The 24,615-nt window shown below is 39.0% G+C and overlaps 1 protein-coding gene across 2 annotated transcripts in view; it reads right to left on the bottom strand.

The window, feature by feature from the left end:
- SATB2 (SATB homeobox 2) overlaps positions 1–24,615 on the bottom strand; it is a gene marked incomplete at both ends in the record, with an annotated part of 190,846 nt that overhangs the window by 19,645 nt on the left and 146,586 nt on the right. For both annotated transcript variants that reach the window (XM_079710652.1, XM_079710651.1), the window contains one exon: positions 16,137–16,334. In XM_079710652.1, coding sequence (XP_079566778.1) covers positions 16,137–16,334 — 198 coding nt within the window. The remainder of the gene's footprint in view (positions 1–16,136; positions 16,335–24,615) is intronic.

Raw genomic sequence — 24,615 nt, 5'->3', positions numbered from 1 at the left:
ACTTCTTCTTCTGTTGTTTTTTTTCCCCCAGTGATTGGTCACTGAACATAATTCATTCTGTTTCACATAGCAATAAGCTGAAAAATGACCAAAACTCCTAAAAATCTCCATGAAAATTTGGTTGCCATAACTTTTTAAATGAAAAACACGAGTAACACAAACTTCTACAAAGGAAAAGGTATCAAATGTTTGACTTAGGGCAAATAGGGAAAAAAGGGTCTTCCTCAGTATCTTCTACTCAGAGGTTGACCGCAGAACAAACCTATTATTAATGATAATATTTTAAAAATAAACAAAGAAAATATGAGCCTTAATGCATGAAAGCTGTAAAAGATTGAAAAGCTGGTCTGGCTAGAAAATACTATGTGTGTGTCAAAATGATTTTCTCTACCGTTTGTAAAAATGTAATTATCCATGATATGCTATTATCCATGATAGGCTACAAGGGTGAAGGATTTCAAGTAAATCCACTGGAAGCTAAGGATTCGCCTTTGGTCTTCAGCCCCTGACACCACCATGTCTGTGAGATCACAAACTTCTGCCATGATTTACCACATCCTTTTTGCAGTTATATATACTCTTTCAGTCTGTCTTTAGGTTTTAATTCAAAACATGAGGAAGTGGGAGGAGGGAAACGTGAGGATTGGAGCAAAAAAACAAAACACAAAATCCAGCACCTATTTCCTTTCAAGAACAGAGTAATGATCACAAATGGAGAGTTTCAACTTTCTAAATAAATAACCTAATTTTTAATCCTTCCCCTCCCCCATCCAAGCTATTTATTAATATCATATGTTTGATCTGTGTCTTTGTAGTTCTGGAACTTATAAGCAACTCTGCTTTCCCCATCTGTGCCAAGATGTTTCAGACTAGTCTTTGAAATGCTGCAAATGCAGATGAATGTGACATAAAATAGGAACTGATTACATACACGTTCTATACGTGAGTAATGGTGACATAGAACACAGAGGACATTACATGTTCATAGAGTGTACTGGACAACTGTGCTTCACATATGCAAACATGAAGAGATCATCAAAGTACAGCATGCCATCTCTAGCATATCTATTCTAGGAGCTCAAAATAAATTGGTTGATTTCTTGCAAATAAAGTGACAAGAAAACTTCTCCTCTGGTACCTCAGTTGTTCTAAAATGAAGATATATCAAAGAATCATCAACTGATAGAACATACTGATGCATTTGATCCAGATTATGTTTTACAAGCAAAAGAATCCGTCAATTTGCTTCTCTCCTTTCATTACTAAGGAAATGACGGTATTAACTTACTACACACACTGTTTGACTATTTTAGCTTTATCTCTTTGGGAGGCTTTCATTTCACATGAAGCATAAACTCAAATAAGGAGTTCTCTCAAAAGTATACTCCTGAATTATACCTACATGGAAATATTTGACATGTGTCAACCACAATTCCCTTTCTGCTCTTCTAGTACCACAGTTTTGAGTACACTGTTGACATGAATTGTCAAAAAACTGAAATGAGAAAAACTATATTTAAGAAACCATTTGCATGTATATATTGCACTTAAACAGTATATGCTCACTTTGGCACATTCTGTTCATTTAGATCATAATGGAAATAAAAAGACCTTTCCATATCCACATATGTTTAAGCATTCACATCATAGATTTTAGCTCCCTAAGTTTAGAGTACTTTAAAAAACTAATCGACTCCTCATTTTGAAGTGCACTGTCAGGGTTCACTTTATCATATCTAACAAAGTAACTCTGTTAAAATAACTTCCCCTGTGTTCTACCCAAATCTGTTGGGTGTTTGGCACTAGGGAATCCCAACGTAATGGACTCATTACGTTACATGGCTCTGATTCTGCAAAATGAATCTAACCAGTTACTTCAGTTAGCCTTGTATACCACACACAGAAAGAAATACAAAGACAAATGCCATGAACATGGAGCAATAAATGTAAACTAAAGGAGAGCATGAAGAGGAAAGAGGAGAAACGATAACTGTTTAAATATATAACTATTTCTGATACCTGGGTGATCGAGTTAGCTGTAATACCAATCAGCATTCAGCTATGGAAACACCTAAACCTTTTTTTCATACAATGGTTTTTGGCATGTCTTACTTATGAAAAATAAATACATGGATATCCACAGAGCTTTAAAAAAAAAAAAAAAAGCTAATTGGAGGCTATTCAGTGTTGTGCTGGTAAATGTTTAACAACTGACTCTCTACAGAAAAAAAGCTCCAATTGAATCATTTGCCAGTTCTTGTAGTGTGAATAGTTCAACCATGGCCAGTTCCATTCTACTAATGGTGGAAAAACCAGCTTCCAAAATTCCTGAAAACTTAACCATCAGATCCTGCTAACTGGTGTAAGCTTACTCCAGCACACCCTGATCTGCTATCGAAAGTGATACCCATCCCTCCTGTGCTTTCCAGACTTGGTCACTGGAATTCCTTCACCTGGCCCAACTTACCTGTCATTTCCCCAGCCCCAAAGGGATTAGGATGACCTTGATGTGATATACAATTCCCTAAAAGATTCCATATCAAAAGGTGAAGGGCTATATGATTTGCAGTGAATTAGATCTAGAAACAACTTGTGAGGAAATTGAACTTGTGACCTCAGAACTGTCAAATCTATCTAGTTTGCTTGATCTCCCATTTCTAGGGTTAAACCGAGTAATAATAAAATAAATGAATTTCAGGACTTTGGCAGTTTTCCTTTAATTGAAAGTATGCTTGTCTATCATTACAAGGGGAAGTTCTAGACTTCAACTTAATAAAAATCAGCAGTAGTTTTCAGCTACATTAGATTTCCACACTAAACAGAAACAGCTGAGAAGCCACAGTAGGTAGGTTTGGCTACAATAGTTTAAAACTCAGTGGCTGTCTTTCTCTTGTAATTGTCGTAACTATCAATCATAAGAAAATCAACTGGATCTCTCTGAGCCCCTATAAGGTGTTCATAATTTGTTATGTTGTTGCTAATTTGTTTTTCCAAAATGCATTTAAACCTCCCAGGGGCCATGTGTTTTTATGTTATTTTTTGTTTTTTACATTTGCATGAAAATAGTCAAATGGGGATGAGAAATAGATGAACCAACTCACAGAATGAGTGTTTCAGATCGGAAGAGTCTCTGAGATCACCTAATCCAGGTTATAACTGTTTACAAAACAGTAAAAGGAAATTCTAAGGGATAAAACCCCTTGTCCAAGGTCACAGCCCTGTGACTGGAGTCAATGTCACTTACAGGCCCTTTTCTTTACCTTATCATCTTTTTTCCCATTTGGTCAAAGGTTCATTGGAAATAGAAAGTAGTTTCTTTCTTTACAAGATGCTCTAGTTCCTGAAACACTGAATAGAAAGGCTTAGGGGTTAACAAACATATACAGAAAAATTTTTTGTATTTAAGAACTTTTCAACTACACTCAGATTTAAGCAAATCCCAGTCATCTACTTAATATGTGCTTTTAAAAATTATAATCAGAAGGTGCTGACTTCAAAAGAAGCATTTATGTTTGTTTCTACCATTATGTGAGCAAGGCATAATGATTTTTCAAAATTAAAATCAAATGGTTATATTTATCATCAGGTTCTTAACCCTGTGTCGTTCAGTCATGGAGTTCATGACACATTTGTCATGAACTACACTTTAAATAATTCATTACCTTCAATAGTAAAATTTGCAAATGTTTTACTTTTTTACCTTTGTTTTGTTTTTGGTAAATTAGAACTGATTTCTATTCTTCTACAATGACACTATTCATACATACTTCCTCTTCTGTTTACTTGCTTATCTAGGAGGGAAAGAGGTAGAATTCCAGGTCGTGATGCCAGGAATTGAATCACTTAACACGAAAACCACCCATTATTATTTTCAGTATGTGGGACCCATTAAAGACTGTCTTAAGATCTTAGCAAATTCTGTATCTCTGCTCAACCTACGAATACATAGCCTGTTCTGCAAAAGTCTGTATTTATTTCCCTGGTAGCCTCCAAGTGACTCAAGACCAGAGAAAATTTCATTCCCCTTAAGTCTATCAGAGCCTGTACAGAGCTGCTGATAGTAAATGCTTATTTAATCCTGGACCAAAGAGACAAAAACATCATCACTGCATCTTCACAACTTTGTGGATTCTAATGTGTTACAGAAGTGATTAACATAGTTTTACAAAGAACTGCATATGTAGATTAGTGACCCAAGTAGCATTTTTAAAGACAGTTTTGATGAAAAACAGATGGATAATAAGCATGTCTACTCCACCCCTAATTTCACCCCGACCACACAGATAGACACTTCTTTTTTTGTCCTGGTCATGTTCTCTCTCTTCACCCAGGGTGATTTCTCCAAGTGGCAACCTTATTATTTGGCACTGCGGTATGGGCTAATTCACTGTTTTGAACCAACCACCTGGCTCACTGGTGTTGATAAAGCTGGGGCCTTTGGAGGGTCAGGTGTGTGAACTAGTCCTTCTAAATAATGAGCTTGCTGTGGCAGAAAATGTGTTGTTCAAGGACTACGGGAGCTGCTTCTCACTACCTCCTTAAAATTTCTACTGGAATGCTTCTCATTCATAGTTAATTGTTGATATGAAAGGTATTCGTTCTCTTTGCAGAAGCAACAGAAATGTACATCTGCAGAGAAGGGCTTCTCCACATGGATGAAGTTCTTTGGACTCTAGAGAATAGACTCAGAAGATCTGTTAGCTTTGGTATCTTCAAACTTTTTTTTTAAGGTAATGTCATCTCTGAGAGGCTCTATGTGTTTTAAAGATATTACCCAGTACATTCGGGAAACAGCTGGAGAAACTGAGGCACAGAGATGGTACCCAAGGTCGGGATCGGAGAAAGGAATGCAATCTATGGATTCCACTAAATCGTAGTCTGAATTCTAGGTTAAGGCAAGGCAGCCAGAGGGAAAATGAAGTCTGTTTAAAAACGCAATCTATGTGAGTAAAGGGGAAAGCTGCTCAATAGATGTGTGAAATTCTGTTTTATGTACCGTTATATATGTGGTGCCTAGAACGCTACCTGGCACACTGAAGGAACCCAACCAATATTTGTTGAATAAATGAATAAAAATGGCAACCTCTCAATTGTGTCTGCAGCTTGGGTCTGAAAACAGTTTTATCAGTCAATTTTAATCAGCCTTGCCAAAAGCCAGACTTTGCTAGATATCTGTAAAAGTATAAAGGAGGTATTTTCCTTCTCACAGACGAAATATGGCAAGGCCCTTCATTAGAACAATGACACATCAATGTCCACAAGTGCCTTAATTTAAGTTTATTGTTGGTTTTTTTTGTGGTTGGGGAAGAAGGCAGGATGCATGTGAACGCACTGACTTGGTCTATTTTGCCTCTCTTTCTCAATTTGCTCCACATTGCTCATATTTAATCAGTTTGCCCCATCACAAAATTTATTAGTCATTGCCCTAAGCTCTCTCAGCTTAAAAAAAAAGTGTTTCAGATGTTTCAGATTATGGAAAGAAAGGAGGGTGAAAGGAAGGAAGGAAGTAGGGAGGGAGGGAGAAAATAGCTATGTTGAGTTGGCCAACAGGACAATAGCAAGAACATTCTCTAACTATTCCATAGCAACATATATTTTTTAAAAGACAACTAAGCTTTATGTTCAAAAGTAGTATGTTTAGTCTCATTTCCTATCAGAACATCAAGAAAAGGCCAAGGTGCTAAAGGTTTGATAATATTCTTACTTTAATTTTACCAGAAGGAAAAGAATATGGCAATATATATGAGGAGTACCTTGCTGTCCCCAAACCTTTAAAAACAGACATAAATAAAGGTAATTTATATTAGTGATCTTAGTGGTTTCTGAGCACTGAGCAGTGCAGAAACTCAAATCAGTGAGGAGTATTTGTCCTGATGTAAGTGACACAGCGAATCCTGCTTCCTCCCTTCACCTGTAGAGTGGCATTGGGCAAAGTGCCTTCTACTCAGTTTTAGGATCTGAGAAACAAGGAGTATATCAGTAACCCACAGCATGAGCTGAAGGGACAGCGCTGCCTCTCAAAAATGCAATTAGACTATTATTTAAAGAACACAGCAATTATGGAAGAGCAAGCTACTCAGGAAACCAAGGTTCTCTATGCTGCCACAGGACAGGAAAAGACTGGGAGAAGTGGAACCCAGCTGCTTGACATTTCACTTCCAACCAATAGCTAACCCTGGATGTTTAATTTGGAAGGTGGTGTGTTGTGAAGATTTAGTCACTCATAGGGCAAGCTCTGCTTGGCAAAAACACTGGAACAACCCCATGAAGAATGAGAAATAGAAAGCTAACTCCAATTATTAAAATGATAAGCCTGGTAAAATGTTGAACCTGCTTTAAAGCAGTAAATAGGCAGACCCAGAACAGAGTACTATAAAATTTTAAGTTTAATTCCTATCAGGATCTATAGCACAGTGCTTGAAAGCATGGATGTACATGATAAATGTTAGAAAAACTGCAATGAAATATAAAGGCATAATACTTTGGATACACACAAACTTAAAATCACTCTTAGGCATTAGTCCCTTACTGCTTATATGTCCACAGCACTTTACATTTAAAAAGTCATATAAATATCCCTTGATACGAGAATTTTTTTTTTTTTTTTTTTTTTTTTTTTGTGGTACGCGGGCCTCTCACTGTTGTGGCCTCTCCCGTTGCGGAGCACAGGCTCCGGACGTGCAGGCTCAGCGGCCATGGCTCACGGGCCCAGCCGCTCCGCGGCATGTGGGATCTCCCCGGACCGGGGCACAAACCCACGTCCCCTGCATCGGCAGGCGGACTCTCAACCACTACCCCACCAGGGAAGCCCCACGAGAATTTTATATTAGACTTGTTAATCATACCTGCTACCATCTATCCTGACAAATGCAGGGCTCCTAAACGGCCTTAACTTCCCAGGCCAAGGACATAGCATTCACAGGTTACCTGTAGATGGTCTGCAGCCAGCTAGCTTTCCACTTCCCATGCTCCTTGAGGTCATTCTAACCTTGTGCCCAACAAAGCTCTTTCTCTAAAATGCAGTGACTTCCAAATTAAGCATTCACATTACTGGTTGGAAATTAAGTGTCAAGAAAGTTTGCCTTCATGGGGATAAGGTGGACCAGCCAATTTCTCTCTTATAAGTAAGTATTTAAAGTAATAACAGTGGGTAACAGAAGCTGGATTTCATAAAGGCATACAAAAAAGTCATGAGGTAGAGCAGAGGTCGTGGGCAGGCCAAGGTTTTGACAAGGTAGAATTATAATTCAGAGAAACTATGCATAGTAAGCAGAAGTCATATGGTAGACAACTATAGAGTAAATGGTAAATCAGATGATAGCAGAAAGAAAAAGACTGATAACAGGAAGAAGCTGATATGGGGAGGGGGTATGTTATATCCAGGATTGCAAAGGAGGGGGTGAATCCATGAACTGCAGCTGCTGAATTACAAGTCCCAGGTTCAGAGAAACCTACCCATATTCACAGTCCTACACCTGGGTTTTCATGAAGTTCTTTCACCCTCAATTTCTCTGAATATATCTCCAATAATTAAGCTGGAATTTCTATGTCTTGCAAAAGAAAAAAAAATTACTTTAAGAAACTTTAAATTTAAAAAGTAGACAAGCAACTTGCTTAAATCTCTAGAGAAAACAAAGCCACAGCTAATGTCCAATCTATCAGCTAGCAACTCTAAGGAGGTTATTCAACTTTTTCATATCACCACCAAGAGAAACCTGTTCACTACACTTTGGAAGAAGCTGAACCCAAGATAGAAATGTCCATGTTCTAGAATAAAAAGAGTTAGTTGTAAATAACCTCCAAATCTTTCTATATTCCCGGTGACAAATTTTAAAGTTTGGATGCGCTGAAAGGCTAACTGGTAATGAAGAAATGAGGAACGCTCTCCAAGTTGAATAAATGCATGCAGGATAGCATAATGTTAATAAGAAAAAGGCTAGCGTGGCTCCTGACTGATGCTCAGGGACTCCCAAAGTTTTCCCAACTGAGGACCTACGTATACCCAACTGCTGTAATACTTCATCTAAAATGGCAGGTGTCTATCTGCACATTTCCTCACAACTAGGGTAGAGTTTCAAACCTCTAGAGCCACATTCAGAGAGCAGGCTTTGAATAGGAGCTTGGAATGAATCCAAAATGGGAGAAATTCTAGTAACCTGGTTAAAGAATTTGCAAACATCCTTAACTGATTAATTAATTAGCTTATTTATATTCTTAGACACTGTCCTTTTGAAAGCAAATTCACAAATCAAAATATACCTACAGCTGAAGCAGAAAGCCATGATCAAATTCTCAGGGCTTAATCATAGATTTCAAATACCCTTAAACACTATCACTGAGAGTCACATTCCAAAGCTACCTCAAAAATGCCGAAAAAGCTTAACAGAAAGTGAAAATTTCAGTCACATCAGTTCTTTGACATCACACCAATGAGCTACAGGTTTCACAGCACTGAATATCCTGTAAAAAAGAAGCTAACAAAACTAGATCTATTCAGTAGAATGATTAAAAATTAAATGATGTACATAAACAGCTTTGCCTAATATCAGACAGCTAACAGCAAGTATTCAGGGAAGGCTGGCTGCTGCATGTTTAGCAGTTCTTTCTAGCACAGAGAAAAAAGTCAGACGCTGAAGGTAGACTAATGTGGATCTAAGGTCCCACTTTGAGCAGGTTACTAAACTTCTCTAAGCTTCAGTTTCTCACATGTGAAAGTAGATGCTGCCCACCCCCCAACCTTGGTGGGGTTTCTACATGTGTTTCTCAGCCCCAGCACTATTGACACTGTGGAACAGATAAGTCTTTGGTGGGGAGGCTGTGCATTATGGGACATTTGACAGCATCCCTAGCCTCCACCCAGTAGATATCAGTAGAATCCCCAAGTTATAGTAATCAAAAATGTCTCCAGACACTGCTAAATATCCCATGGGGGCAAAGTCACCGCTGGTTGAGAACCACTGGTTGACATCAGCACAGGGATTCGGTAGCTTAGAAAATGCTGAGAATACCCTGAGTGGGTGGCAATCCAGACAAGCTAAAGTATAAAGCTGGTGTCAGCTGTCATCCACCAGGTCTCTCACATTCTTACTCAGTGTACGGCATGGAATTTTAAAACAAGTACTTGTCAGGAAACCACATAGCAGCAAGCTCAGAATTCCTGAACTTACAAAATAACCCACGGAAACACTGTGGTGGAAATATAATAAAGCAATAAAGCACAAACTACACAGACATGAACAGTTTGGCAAATGCTTCCCAATCAACCCCACTCAGTGACCTAGTCATAGCATGAGCAATGTCCTTTCTTCTCTATTGCACTGAGAGTGAAGTCAGAGGAAAGACTGAATGCCAAAAACGCCTGTGTTTTCATTCAGCTGGCGATCCTGGCTTCAGGCAAGGCTCTTGGTCTCTGCTCCAGTTTTTCGAATTGTAAAATGGAATTGGTAATAATGAATCCCCTGACCTAACTAGTTTTTGATTCTAAGTTGAGGATATCCCCTCACTATAGGGCCTCAGGTCATAATAACCACTAGGGGTAAAATCACTACAACCACAAGAAATAATTTTGGTTCCAACCTTTTGAGGTAAACGATGGAATTTATTTCACCTTTTTCATGGAATGTTTTAGTTTGTCATACCATTTCATCTCACCTATGTTGGTCTTCTTTGTGCTATCCATACATGAACTAGAAATATTACATATATTAGCATTTTGCAACATTTATTTTTCATTATTATTCCCCAAAGGAGCCTTTGTAGGCATTTTTTCCTAATCATTTTCCCTGCATCATGAAATGTTAATACCAGATATACAGAATATCTCTTTATGTACTATGTCCCTTTGGAGGGCAATAAACAACTGTAAATAAGATTTTTATGCCCCCAAGAATCAATTTTTACTCCCTGGGGCAATACTGCCCCCACTGAGGGTCCATAGTGTAGGTGAATCTAGTTTGCAAAGTGTGTTCAGAGCCTGGAAAATCACTTTTTAGACAGCAGGAACTTAAATGGGGGTTCGAAAGAGACTTAGAATATCAGAAAGAAAATTGGAGAAACGGGATAATTCCATATGACATCAAATCTACATCACCTGGAGAGAACTGAATTCCCACGAAAAAACATCTCGTTCTTCCAGGACCCCCAAGTCTCTGGGGCCGACTATACCCCTTAGCAGCCCCAAACCCAACTATAACCTAGCTTCATCCCTGAAGGGAAATTCCATCAAATATGCATTTCAAGGATTGTTAGGTGTTAAAATTATAAAAATACATGGCACACAATGGCTACCATGGAAGAAATCAGAAGCACACGGCAAAGGCATGTGTGGCTTTAGTGTGGCAGCTTCAGATGTAGGACTCGTGGAGCCAGCTGGCCTCACTGGGACAGAGTGACGGGATAGGAGCACCCTAAGTGAACAAAGTGGATGGAACATATGCACATGGAAACAGCATGTGGGTAGTGGGGATCCTGCAGCAGGATGGCAAGCGTGTGTCCTGAATAGAGTATGTCAGCTCCAGCCATGTGGCCCAGGGGGTCAGATCTTCCGAATTTCTGGATTGTTACATGAAATCCAGATTTTAAATGAAATCTCCTAATTTCTAAATGTGGGCTTGAATTTTTCAAACCTTTCATGGGCTTAAAAAAAAGAAACACATCTGCATGCAATATAAGACTACCAATTAGTAAACTATTTGCAAAAAAAGGGCAAGAAAATTTTCCTTCCTTCTGTGAGGAAAGAGGCTCTGACTCTAAGGGACTTCTCAACATCACAGAAAGCACTGAATGGGGAGGGGCTGATTCCAAGCTCTTTCTTTTATCCAGTACATCTGTGGAGCCCTAATTTAACAGACTATATCTGGTGAGTAATTATGCACAAAGGTCACCACTTCATATCTTTATAATTTAAGAAAAATTGGGGAATAGTGTACCCTAACTACTTAAAGAAATTTAAATGGCACGTTTCGGTGACCACAAGTGGGGTGGACTTCTGTATGTATTTTAATATGCTGCATCATCAGAGCCTCTTAATAATCACAGATTTTACCCATATTTAACAATTTAATAACCTAAGGAGACAACAGACCTGTATGCAGAAAACTATAAGACACTGATGAAAGAAATTAAAGATGACACAAACAGATGGAGGGATATAGCATGTTCTTGGATTGGAAGAATCAACATTGTGAAAATGACTGTACTACCCAAAGTAATCTACAGATTCAATTCAATCCCTGTCAAACTACCAATGAGATTTTTCACAGAACTAGAGCAAAAAATTTCACAATTTATATGGAAACACAAAAGCTCCAAATAGCCAAAGCAATCCTGAGAAAGAAAAACGGAGCTGGAGGAATCAGATTCCCATACTTCAGACTACACTACAAAGGTACAGTAATCAAGACAGTATGGTACTGGCACAAAAACTGAAATATAGATCAATGGAACAGGATAGAAAGCCCAGAGATAAACCCACGCACCTATGGTGACCTTATTTTTGATAAAGGAGGCAAGAATATACAATGGAGAAAAGACACCCTCTTCAATAAGTGGTGCTGGGAAAACTGGACAGCTACATGTAAAAGAAATTGTGTATGGTGTTAGAACACTCCCTAACACCATACACAAAAATAAACTCAAAATGGATTAAGGACCTAAATGTAAGGCCAGACACGATCAAACTCTTAGAGAAAAACATAGGCAGAACACTCTATGACATAAATCACAGCAAGATCCTTTTTGAACCACTTCCTAGAGAAATGGAAATAAAAACAAAAATAAACAAATGGGACCTAATGAAACTTCAAAGCTTTTGCATAGCAAAGGAAACCATAAACAAGACGAAAAGACAACCCTTAGAATGGGAGAAAATATTTGCAAATGAAGCAACTAACCAAGGATTAATCTCCAAAATATACACACAGCTCATGCAGCTCAATATCAGAAAAACAAACAACCCAATCCAAAAATGGGCAGAAGACCTTAAAAGACATTTCTCCAAAGAAGATATACAGATTGCCAATAAACACACGAAAGGATGCCCAACATCACTAATCATTAGAAAAGTGCAAATCAAAACTACAATGAGGTATCATCTCACACCAGTCAGAATGGCCATCATCAAAAAATCTACAAAGAGGGCTTCCCTGGTGGCGCAGTGGTTGAGAGTCCGCCTGCCGATGCAGGGGACACGGGTTCGTGCCCCGGTCCGGGAAGATCCCACATGCCGCGGAGTGGCTGGGCCCGTGAGCCATGGTCGCTGAGCCTGCACGTCCGGAGCCTGTGCTCCGCAACAGGAGGGGCCACAACAGTGAGAGGCCCGCGTACCGCAAAAAAAAAATCTACAAACAATAAATGCTGGAGAGGGTGTGGAGAAAAGGGAACCCTCTTGCACTGTTGGTGGGAATGTAAATTGATACAGCTACTATGGAGAACATATGGAGGTTCCTTAAAAAACTAAAAATAGAACTACCATACAACCCAGCAATCCCACTACTGGGCATATACCCTGAGAAAACTATAAATCAAAAAGAGTCATGTACCACAATGTTCATTGCAGCTCTATTTACAATAGTCAGGACATGGAAGCAGCCTAAGTGTCCCTTGACAGATGAATGGATAAAGAAGATGTGGCACATATATACAATGGAATATTACTCAGCCATAAAAAGAAACAAAACTGAGTTATTTGTAGTGAGGTGGATGGACCTAGAGTCTGTCATAAAGAGTGAAGTAAGTCAGAAGGAGAAAAACAAATACAGTATGCTAACACAGGTATATGGAATCTAAAAAAAAAAAGAAAAAAAATGGTTCCGAAGAACCTAGGGGCTGGACAGGAATAAAGACGCAGACGTAGAGAATGGACTTGAAGACACAGGGAGGGGGAAGGGTAAGCTGGGATGAAGTGAGAGAGTGGCATGGACATATATACAATACCAAATGTAAAATAGATAGCTAGTGGGAAGCAGCCACATAGCACAGGGAGATTAGCTCAGTGCTTTGGGACCACCTAGAGGGGTGGGATAGGGAGGGTGGGAGGGAGGGAGGGAGACGCAAGAGAGAGGCGATATGGGGATATATGTATATGTATAGCTGATTCACTTTGTTATTAAGCAGAAACTAACACACCATTGCAAAGCAATTATACTCCAATAAAGAGGTTAAAAATTTTTTTAATTTGAAAATGGTGTGTTTTCTGCCTAATGAGACAAAATGTAACATCACCAAAGTAGTATTACCGACATATGAATTTTTAAATTCCTAAAACATGTAAGCAATTATATCTTCCTAAAATTTTAATTGATACAAAGGCACAAGTGAATCCCAACCCTGAGTCCAACGGCTTAACTTCTGGACAATTACAGACATTTTTATGTAGTCTGGGACCTTTTTGAATACAGTCCTTCCCAAGTCACAGAGGCTGTGTTAACTCTATTCTCCATTCTCAAGAGTTTTGTTGGTTAGTTCAAGTTCCCTTCATTTTTCATATCATGAAAGAGAAATACAGCATTCAAAGCAGTGTCACTGAGACAGGCATGATGTAAAAAAAAAAAAAATGATGTATTGGAGACTTTCACAGTTGTTATGGGATCAAGGTCAATGGCTAAGACAATGTCAGTGTAGAGAAAATTACCTTATCTGTAAACTCTTTAGCTAAGAGCTGAGTGATAGGAATAATCTTTTATAAAATAAGTGAATTCTCTTAGTGATATCAGAAGTTAATGTTAATAGCCACAGACTGCTTAAAACTAAAAAGGAAAATTACAGACTGACTCTTAGCCATTAAATATTGTTAGCACACTTTAGTTCTGACACACTAACATAAAAGGTAATAAAACTCATAAATCAATTGGCTGTCTGCTTCTAAGATTTATTTTACTCAGAATGGTCAGTTAAAAGACAAAATATGATGTTGAATGTCATTTTAGCTACCTAAACACAGGGACCTCACAGAGATGAGAATTTCTGGACAAAGAATGGAGACAGGAATATACAAGAGCCATCATCCAAATGAAGGGAGGTCCTCATTTTAATGGAAAACAAGTATTAGTATTCTTATCTCAAACTTCTCTAAATTTTCAACTTTGTCATCATCCTATGATAAAAAAGAAATGCTACTAATGTCTATAATAAATCAATTTTTTTCACTCCTGTTCTGTTTCTATTTTGCTTGGATTGACTAAGATGGACCCTGAATGAAAAGTCCACACAAAGTCAGTAGTTTCCTGAAGCTAGTCATTGGTCCTGTGTTGGTTCAACACAGAAGTTTGGATCAATTCACATCAAAATGAGAAAAACAAGGGTGATGGTGAGTTTTTCATATGACTGAATTTATACATTTGTAAGATCTTTTGCCTAAGGCTATCCTTTTCATTAATTTATTTGTTATTTTATTGTATGAAATATATGAATAACAAATGTGAGTGCCCATTGAATTTTTTTTTACTTAGACAATTTTATTAATTTTTATTTGTAAATATATTTTATAACAACTAATTTTAATGGTCTTTCTAATTCAGCCAAAATAATATTTTAAGTACATTCCATTTCAGTATTTGCTCTTACTTCTATCACCTTGAATTTTTTGAATAAATTTATTTTCTAAAATAAAAGGTTGGTGAACCTACAATGTGCCCCTGTTTAATTTTAATTTCTACTAAATCTCAAAATCTAAAAACCACCCCTCCATGTGACTCAGCACGTTGGTCTAATTATCTATAAGGAGGTGCCCTGGTGTTTGGATGAGGCCCCAGCCAGGAAAGGACAAGAGAGGGAAGGTTGGTCCTAAAGGGTAAGACTTGGGGCTCATCTCTGGGGAATGAGTCACCCAAGCACTAATCCAGAGCCTGGACAGCGGGCTCTCCCACTTATTAACCAAGTACCCTTTTTTACCTCCCCTCTGAGTTCACTGTGAATATTATAAGAGACTCCTGCATGTGTATAGCTCTATGAACTCATGAGTCTAATGATCTGGGCGATTCACTCCATGACTTTGGAAAGTGACCAATGAGAGCATGAGAGCACTCACTGAGATGTCAGTATCTGGATGAAAAGCGATATAATGGGCCCACTGGCTTCTGGCTTCTCCCCCGGGGATGTGAGGGTGGAGTAAGGGGAAAGGTGACAGGAAACCTCAGGCCGAGCATTTCACTGTGTCCTTTACCATCTCTCCTATGCTCTGATCAAGACCCCATGCCCCACACTTCCTTCATCCCCATCTTCCATTCTTCACACACATGTGCACACGTGCATGCACTCCTGCCTCAATGGCCCTCTTCTTACTACACACAAGGAGATTCAGACAGGCCTTAGAGGATCCTCTTTGGTGGCAGTTGGGATTGGTGGTACTGGACAGGAGGACAAGTCTCACAGTCCGACAAAACAATTTGTGGCACAACTCGAAGAGGTGTAACTGTAGAAACCCTCATTAATATTTCTTCCCGAAAGTAATTGACTTTATACTACAGCAAGTGTCGGTAGTTAAGATCAATGACTCTCACAAATAAATATTATTTCTCTCAGTGAGAGCAAAAATGTAAGCAAACAGAACATGCAACCCAAATGAAGGTAGATTTCTAAAAGACAGGAAACCAAACACAGCAGGAACTCATCTAAAAAATACTAAGATCTGTCACAATTTCTCTCAAAGGTTCAACTGAGTTCAGTGGTATTCCCTAGCTCATGTGGAAATTTCTTTTCCTCAGCCTAATGAAATATTCCTTGAGGAATTTTGGATCAATTCATTGGCTACTTCAGAGTTTTTTCTTTAGAAAATGAACTGATGCAAACAATGAACTATGGTTTCCAACTGGGAGATTTAATTCTCCATGAGTTCTCTGGCTTCACAATCCCATAAGTAAAATGCTCTCAGGAAAGCAGCTGCCTTTGGATTAGACTTCTCAGTCATTTGTGTGTGTGTGTGTGTGTGTGTGTGTGAGAGAGAGAGAGAGAGAGAGAGAGCATGTGTGCACATGCACACACACACACACTGTGCCCACTGTGAAAACAGGGACCTCTGTTTTGGGGGACATGGCATGAGACACCTTCCGAGGGGAGGTGATGTGGCGTGCCCCTTTGACCCTTCATGGCTACTGGCACCAACAGCTTTGTTCTGGTTTGTGGGAGAAGGGGACGCCCACCTGCACTGGCTCAGGGGGAAGCTGGACCACGTGCTGCATGCGCTCGCTGTGATGGTGCCTTGATTCCTCCTCATAAATCACATCCCTCTCATGTTGGGGAAGGTTCAGGAAGCGACGGATGGTACAGAGGTTCTCCCAGAGGGTGCGGTTTTCTGGGCTGGGGTTCTCCTTCCAGCGGAGCAGTTCACACAGCCAGCCCTAGAAACAGAGAAGGTCACTTGAATTAACCTGCAGAGTGCAGAGCAGCAGAGGGGGACTTGAGTGCAGTCAAGTACCATACCGGTTTATCATATTTTTACATCAAACTTGTTCCCACCAAACTGGGAAAATAGTGATACAGCCTGACAACTCTGAAAACCAACCAATGACCACGCATATAGTTACACCGATACCTGAGAATCTTTGGTCTTTATTAACTATCTTATCACCCTTCCTATTGAATATATTCTCAATTAATTTACAGTTCCTTTGTAAAAGATACTCAAGGAAGATTGTAGCTATCCAGTTCTCAGAAAGAGTAATTCATGTTGGTCAGCAACAATTTTTAAAAATTACCCAATTGGATAGTACTCTATTCCAAGAAAAAAAGTGAAGATGAACACTTTTGCCATTGCAAAATGGCAAATTCTAAAGAAGAAAAAATACCTAAGTATAAATAGGGAGGAAATAGTCTCACAATTATCAATAACTCCTCCATAACAACCTTAGCTAGAATGAAAAACTGTATTCCTGCTCAATCTCTGAATGCCATGGGCTCCAGGCCCTTTTAACCATCACCTTCCTGCCTCAGCCACACCTGCAGGAAGGTAGGCAGTCGGACGGGTCACACCTGCAAATGTCTGCCTCCCAACTCTGGCATCCGGATGTTCTCTTGCAACTGCACAAGAAAGAAAATGTAATGCAAATAATGATGGATTATATGAAAATAATACAGAGGATGCTGTCAACATCGCTCAGTGACTCATGTCAAAATATTTTACCCAGTAGCTTTCTAACCCATCATTTCCAAGCTACGATGCTAATTTTAAAAACAAGAACTGTCCCACATCACGCCTCCTGCAAGAGTAAGAATTTTTCTAAAAAGGTGCATAAGTAAACACAAAGGACTTTGTAAAAAATAAATCCCGAACCTCAACAAATTCTATATCATAACTTGTAAGCCAATGAAAGTTCCTGACACGCATTATAAAAACCCCTTATAATATCATAAGCTGTTGTTTGTCTAACTCTCCACTGTGTCTTCTGCCTTTACCCAAAAAAAGGCAAGATTTGATTATCTCCGCTGCATCAGCCAAGACAGCAACACCAGCTGTTCTCATTGTGCAGCCTCTTCCTCGCGGCCTCCATGTTAATAACCTGATCATTCCATTTTCTCCTTCAACTGCCGGCTGCAGCACCGCAAAGAGACAAAAACCCAGGCCCATCTGCAGCAGCTGTAGGCACTGAACTGTGAAGCCACTGGGGATTTATAAACTAATCTGTAACACAACACTGCCTTGTTTTTACAAGTGAGAGGCCACATTTGTGCAGACCTGATCTTTTCTTGCAATAAACTGGGAGCTGGGGAGAGTTAGAGGGTTAGGAAGAATGAAAACAAGATACCTAATCATTTGCTTGGAAATGTTTTTCCAAGTATTTTCATAGATTTCTTTTTTTCCAACTCAATTGAGAGACAGCTAATGGTTGATTTTCAAGGTGCAACATATATGAAAATAGAAGACGATTAAATTTTTATCCCTATCAGGAAATAAATTATATTTTAAAAAATCTCCTAGTCCCCAAGTGTTTCCTCGAGGGTTTCTTTGTACAAAGCAAAGAATTCTTGAAATGGAAAACAAACCATCTGTGGAAAAAGTAAGCTCCATTTCTCTGTCTTTTCACAGATCTGAGTAAGTCTCCAACTGAACTCTTTCAAATGTTTCAAACAGGTATGTTTAACATCTCCCAGGGGAGGCTACAGCATGGAGACCAATCGTTTACCAGAAAATAAAAACAAAAACCTGCATCTGTTAAAAGACAAAGTTCTGAGATACCCAGACCTTAAGGAGGACAGCACCTGCTGTTCCGCATGAGGAGTGAATTGCATTGTGGGAAGCCACAGCTTGAAAGGAGACAGGTGACAGCTGAGTGGTATCTCCACTTACGATACTCGGAATGTCTCGCACAACATTCACTGCCGCATTTGATTTATATGCGCTGTTATAATCTGCACTCATTACAACCACTTAGAACAAACTACAGACCTTGTTATGGACTGTGTGCTGTCTGCCATCCGTCTTTAAGAAGTGTAGTGCTCAATTTGCCCACTGACATGCAAGGTCCTGACCTTGAAGCTATTAGGGAGCGGATTAGACACAAGTGTGATCATGTGTGCAGACATAAGCAAACCAAATTAATTTCTGGCACAGGGAGGTAGGCAACAAGACCCTGTTCTTAGGGCACCAGAGAACTTCCTCAAATCCCTGATGGAGCTGAGCTAATAGCATGTTTAAGGGAACCCAGTTTTGAAGACGAAGCACATTCATGGTATTTAGAGGGTTATTAATCTCGTTTCCCCACAAAGTGTTTGCTTGGCTGATCAGATTAAGGGATGGAGCCTTCAACAGCGCACCCTCACCACAGCAGGCCCCAAGAAATCTGTGATACTTCACAGCCTTGGACATATTGCACCATGTGTACCCAGCTGCTTCAATAATTAGCTTATGAATGTATCAGCTGGTTCTGTGATTTTTATAAATAATAACTAACCTACTGAGCAGAAACATTGTCAAGAGCCTTACGGTGGCACAAAACTGCAAGGTGCTCCTAACTCTAACTTGCTCTTCTACTAGATGCCGATATTCCCTGCTGGTGGAGCTCCTCTGATGCCATCTATAAATATTTATTCTGCATCGGAAATGGCAGTGTATTTTTGTCAGTTTTCTTCACGGCAGCCATGATTCGCTTTCCCCTCACTCTGACTCACTTGCTCACTCCACGGATCTGTACGCTTATCTCCCGGAAATCTATTCTTCCACCTCACTTCCCATCTCACCCTCCATCTTTTTATTCACATGATCCTTCCACCAGCCCACTTGGGATGCTTATCTCTGTTTTCTCAATAGTGTCTCTTATTAGCTTGTTTGGTGGCTAATGCATGTGCCAGAAAGTGCCACGCTATTGCCTGAACACACACATATGTAACTGAGTGAACCCATCACAGAAGAGATAAAGAGTCCCCACACTGGGATTTTTTTCATTTATATAATTTTTGCATGCCATCCAAGAAAGTTTTGCAGTATCAGGCAAAAAAAAAAGTGTAAATGTCAAATAAAACAGTGACAGATGACAGTATTCTCTATTGAATAGCACTGTTTCTGTCGTGCATGTTCAATGGGAACTCATGAATTATTAATAAACAAATCTCCTTTTTCTGTTAAAATCTCAAGTAGGTTTTTTGTTGTTGCTCCCTATGTGTTATGTGGAGCATTCCAGGAGAATTATTTTCATTTCGGAGATGCTGGTACAGAAGTTCATCTGATTTCCAGCCTTGGCCAGCCTTGGGAGCGGGCACCAGGAACTGTGGTGTATATACCTAGCTGTGATTTCTCTTTTAGTCTGGTTGTAAGCTTTGACCAAAGGTTGGCTGTATATTCACATAGTCAGTTTCACATTTTTAGTATGGGAAAACTGAGGCTAAGTAAGTTACATGTGCCAGAGCACAGCTAGGAAGCACAGAATATTCAATTTGGAGGCCAAACTGCTAAGTTCCTACTCTTACATTAAATTATTGGGTGACCTTTGGATAAGTGGTTACCCTCTTGGATCTTCTGGAAGCTTAACTATAAAAGAAGGGGTTTACAAAAGATGATCTCTAAGTTCCCTTCCAGGTCCACATTCCATGATCTATTACCTTGTTATTTGTCAGAAACAACAGATAATGATTAGCCATCAGGGTCAAAGTACAAAGAATAAAACCACCTTGGTCAAGTGATCAAGGTCAACATCACCAGTGATGACATATTCACAACCATGAACTCTGTGATATGACTCACTGCAAAGGACACAGCATAGTATCTGAGGTCTTGCCCAAAATGCATAACCTCAGTCCAATCATGACAAACCCTAACAGAGATTTTCAACAAAACAACCAATCAGTACTCTTTAAAAGTGGCAAGATCATTAAAAACAACAACAACAAAAAGGAAAGACTGAAGAATGGTCACAGACTGCAGAAAACTAAGGATAAATAACTAAATGCAATATGGTTCCTGATTGAGATCCTGGCACAAAAAAATGGACATCAGTGGAAATACTATTAATATTTAGTATAATGTTAATTAAAAATATTAGTGAAATTAGAATAAAGTTTTCAGTTTAGTTAATGTATTAAAACAATGCTAACTTCCTGGTTTTGAGCATTGCACTATGGTGATGAAGCTGTTACATTAGGGGAAGCTATGTGAGAAATATATGGAAACTGTACTATTTTCTAAAATCTGTGAGTCTAAAGTGTGTTCAAAATAAAAAGTTTAAAAAAATACAGAGAATACCTGGAACTTACATGGGAAAATGTACATGGAACCTAAGTATAATGATGCTAAGGAATTTATGATTAAAACACTTTTACCTTCAAGATCTGAACCCAGAGAAAGAATGTAAGTTCAAAGGCTACATCCTTGTGATCAATGGATAAAGAGTTCCCAAGCATTCAGGGCATAAGCAAATAATACCTATTAACATCTCATTTTAGTCATCTCATCAGCCTCTTAAACAAATATATTTCCCTCAGTAGAAAAAACAACTCTGACCACCTTTCCCCAACTATGCAGGTGAGGTGACACTCACATCATTCAAGATATATTTTGTTTACAATCCACATCTTCTTACAAAGTTGTACGTCAATCTAAATTTACAAAGCAAATAATGTTGTAAATGTATTAGGAATCCTTACTACTTGAAGAAAGGTATCATTATTTCTTTCTGAAAGATGAATAATAACCCCATAGTTTATATTTTAGTAAACTGATAGTTTTATCGAGGATTTACTTAAATGAGACACCTCTAGTTCACAATTCAAGAACATTAGAAAAGGCAACAATAAGAACCACAATTTGCCCCTGTTTTTCCTTCATGGTCTCATCTCCCCTCAATTTCCCCATGGACCGTGTCCTCCAGCCACTGTGAATTACTCACAGTCCCTGAATAGGCTTGATATATTCCCGTCTTCATGCTTTTGCTCATGTTACTCCCTTTCCTGGAAAATCTCACTCAACCCTCTACCCCCGCTATGAGAAGTTGTACTTCAAGGTTCAGCTGACATGGTCTCACCTGATCTCTTGTAAGAATTGCTTACTCACTCCTGCATAATTTGAAAGCATGTTGCTTACACCTTTTCACAATTTGATGATTATTTTTGTTACTGCTGGGCATGCCTGCACCCCTATCAGAACAGTCAGCTTCTTAATGGGGGTGGAGGGAAATTGTTGATTTCTTACTCACTTTAGCATTTTCAGACCAGGGTATAGTTTCTTGCACATAATAGATGTTCAATAAATGCTCCATAGATTGAATTGAAATTATTAGAGTGCATAGAAATTAGCCCAGACGAATGTTTCATGGCCTCAAATGAAAAGAGGTAGTGTTGGGGTAGAGCACTAGTTTTCAAAAGCAACCCTGTCAACACTCTGAGGGCTCTTTTTCACCCATCTCTAATGCATGAAGAAGATAAAAGAGGGTGATCCAATTTACCACATTATAGAAGTGCAAACAGTGGCAGAGGTCTCTCAGAACATTAGTTTATAAGCTTGTACTCATCACCCATCTACTGTGGGCCATGCTTTTTACTTAAAAGGTTAACTGAGATCACCAAAGGATGAGTAGGTAATTCTGACCATGAAGTTCAGGGAATATGTGATCACAGAGAACAGGACTCATAAGGTGGGCCTTGAAAGATAAAGATGCATTTCACCAGGTGGGGAGACGAAGTGATCGGAATCACGCTCCAAGCAGAGATAACATTATCAGCAAATGCAGGGGCTTATAAAATGATCACATTCAAGGAATCAGAAACAACTTTGTGTGGCTAAAGCACAGTCTAGAAATGGAGGTGGGGGTCAGGTCATAACGAATACCATGCAAAGAAATTTCATGTTAATCCTATGGGCCATGGGAGTCATTGAAGGCTTTTAAACTGACATGACAAAGAATTCTTTTCTTTCTTCTTTCTTTTCCCTTCCTACTTTCCTTCCTTCCTTCTTTTTTAACAAGAAGTTCTTGGAGAAAAGACTATGATAAAGTCAAGAACCCCACTTACCCTAGCCTAGATATCTTTTTTTTCATAGTGAAATCATGTTGCTTGGTATCAGTGAAGGCCCACAGCGGCCTGCTAGTGGTAAATTACATAGTTGGTAAGCTTCATCTTCCAGAAGTTTTCATTCTTAAAAAAATGACATATATCATAAGCACCAAACACTATCAATCATTTAAAAAAATCTATTCTCATCATTTTAACCATTTTCGTGTATGTGTGTGTGCGTGTGTATGCTGTTGTTGTTCAAATGAGAATTTGTAAAGCTCTCTCACATTGAAAATGAATGAGGAAGGACAATATCTATTACACTTATAAAAATATTGAAAGGTTTAAAAATTCAAGTAGATAATGAGTGACATGTTCTCCAAACTACATACCAAATGCTGAGACTATTCAAATGAACAAGGAGGTCTTTCAGAAAACAATAATACAGCCCAGGGTCTGAATTTGGAGCCCATCAGATATGGGTTTGAATCCTAGCTCCAAGCCTTAGGTTTAAGTGATGGGGGAGGGGAAGGAGATGAAAAGACTGGGGTTCCTGTCCGTGGTACTGAAATTTCATTGTGCACTAAGTTACTTGTTTTCCTACCCCAGGACACAGGCAATAACTCCAACGTGTCCCTGTTCCCATATTTTTTCCTTTAAAAAGAAAATTAAGTTCTGTGTTAGTGACAAATTTCCCAGTTTTTATAATATTTCAAAATGAATACAAACCAGGACTTGCTAAGAAACAAATGCAAGTTCACAGTCTGCTCTGATCTCCAAAAAGAGATGTAGTAAATATGTTTGTTCCTGTTAAGTAAGGTTGTACTGGCCTTGAAGGGAAGGCCTTGTCACAGTCGTTACTGTTCCCCCTGATGTACCTATCACAGAGCTGACGAGTGAACTCAATCTACAAATAGTAAGAAGCCCCCTTCCCCTTTGCCCATCTAGGAACCCCAATGAATGAATAAGTCGGCAAATGAACAGTTCTTCAGTAGAATGACACAAGGCTTCTTGCACCAGAAATGTAAAAGGCCATTTACTCACCCACATCTTCAATACAGAAAATGTCAGCATATGTAACCACAAGGAAATGTTTTCTGAGCGACTCAAAAGAAAATTCGTATTATTAACCACAGGCAGTTCACTTTCTAAACGGAAGCACATAAAGTCCCCAAACAAACTTTTGTAACTGTGAAAGAATTTCTCTTCAGCTGGTTGAGACTCTTTTGAAGTGTGAAATGAGCCAGATAATATTCAGCTCTTGTTTCTTAGTCACCGAATTCTCCTTTCATGAATCCAATAAGTGTCTATTAAAATAAATAAACCCCCTAATGATTCAAGATAACCTAATCAAGAAAACTGAAATGGATAAAAGGCTAAACTGCAAGAGAGACTTGTCAAGGGCTTCAGTGAATCCCTGACGAGGAGGTCATCTAAACCTGAAAAAAGATTTGTGCTGAGCATTTGGTTACAGTTCAAGGTTAATTATTTTATACCCTGAATGTAATAAGTAAAAATGATCTGCTTCTTTTTTTATTTCTCAAAATTGTACACTAAGTTCTAAACTGTATTTTCATGGGGACTAATTTTCAGCTGTCTCTGGGCATGTGTCTCACATTTCTATGGATGTGTTTGTAAAGAGTGAATCTGTAATTGACAGTAATGAAAATTTTATTTCTGAACAACTCCTTAACCGCTGTTATAAAGGGCCCAAGTCAAGAGGGGATTTCATAAAATCTTGTTGCCTACCTTACCGTAGAAATACGGGATATACATAGCTATATAATAGTACAGAGATTTAGTATGACTTTATATAAGTATGTACACACATACATATACACATAGATGGGAACATGTACCTGAAAAAAAAATCCATATGTGTCAAAAAGAATGAATCTGGAATCTTCTCCACTTAAATACTAGAAAGATATTAACAGCAAAATGTACTAGACTAAAATATCAAGGAGAAAACAACCGAAACAGTTCTAGTCCCTGACTTCAGGTCCAAATTCCAGCATACCTATGATACAAAACTACATATTATGGGGGCTTCCCTGGTGGCGCAGTGGTTGGGAGTCTGCCTGCCGATGCAGGGGACATGGGTTCGTGCCCCGGTCCGGGAAGATCCCACGTGCCGCGGAGCAGCTAGGCCCTTGAGCCATGGCCTCTGAGCCTGCATGTCTGGAGCCTGTGCTCCACAAC

The sequence above is a fragment of the Hyperoodon ampullatus genome (genome assembly GCF_949752795.1).
Source record: "Hyperoodon ampullatus genome assembly, chromosome: 8".
Taxonomy (NCBI): domain Eukaryota; kingdom Metazoa; phylum Chordata; class Mammalia; order Artiodactyla; family Ziphiidae; genus Hyperoodon; species Hyperoodon ampullatus.
The sequence above is the reverse complement of the archived record's forward strand: the minus strand, read 5'-3'. Positions and strand labels throughout refer to the sequence as shown.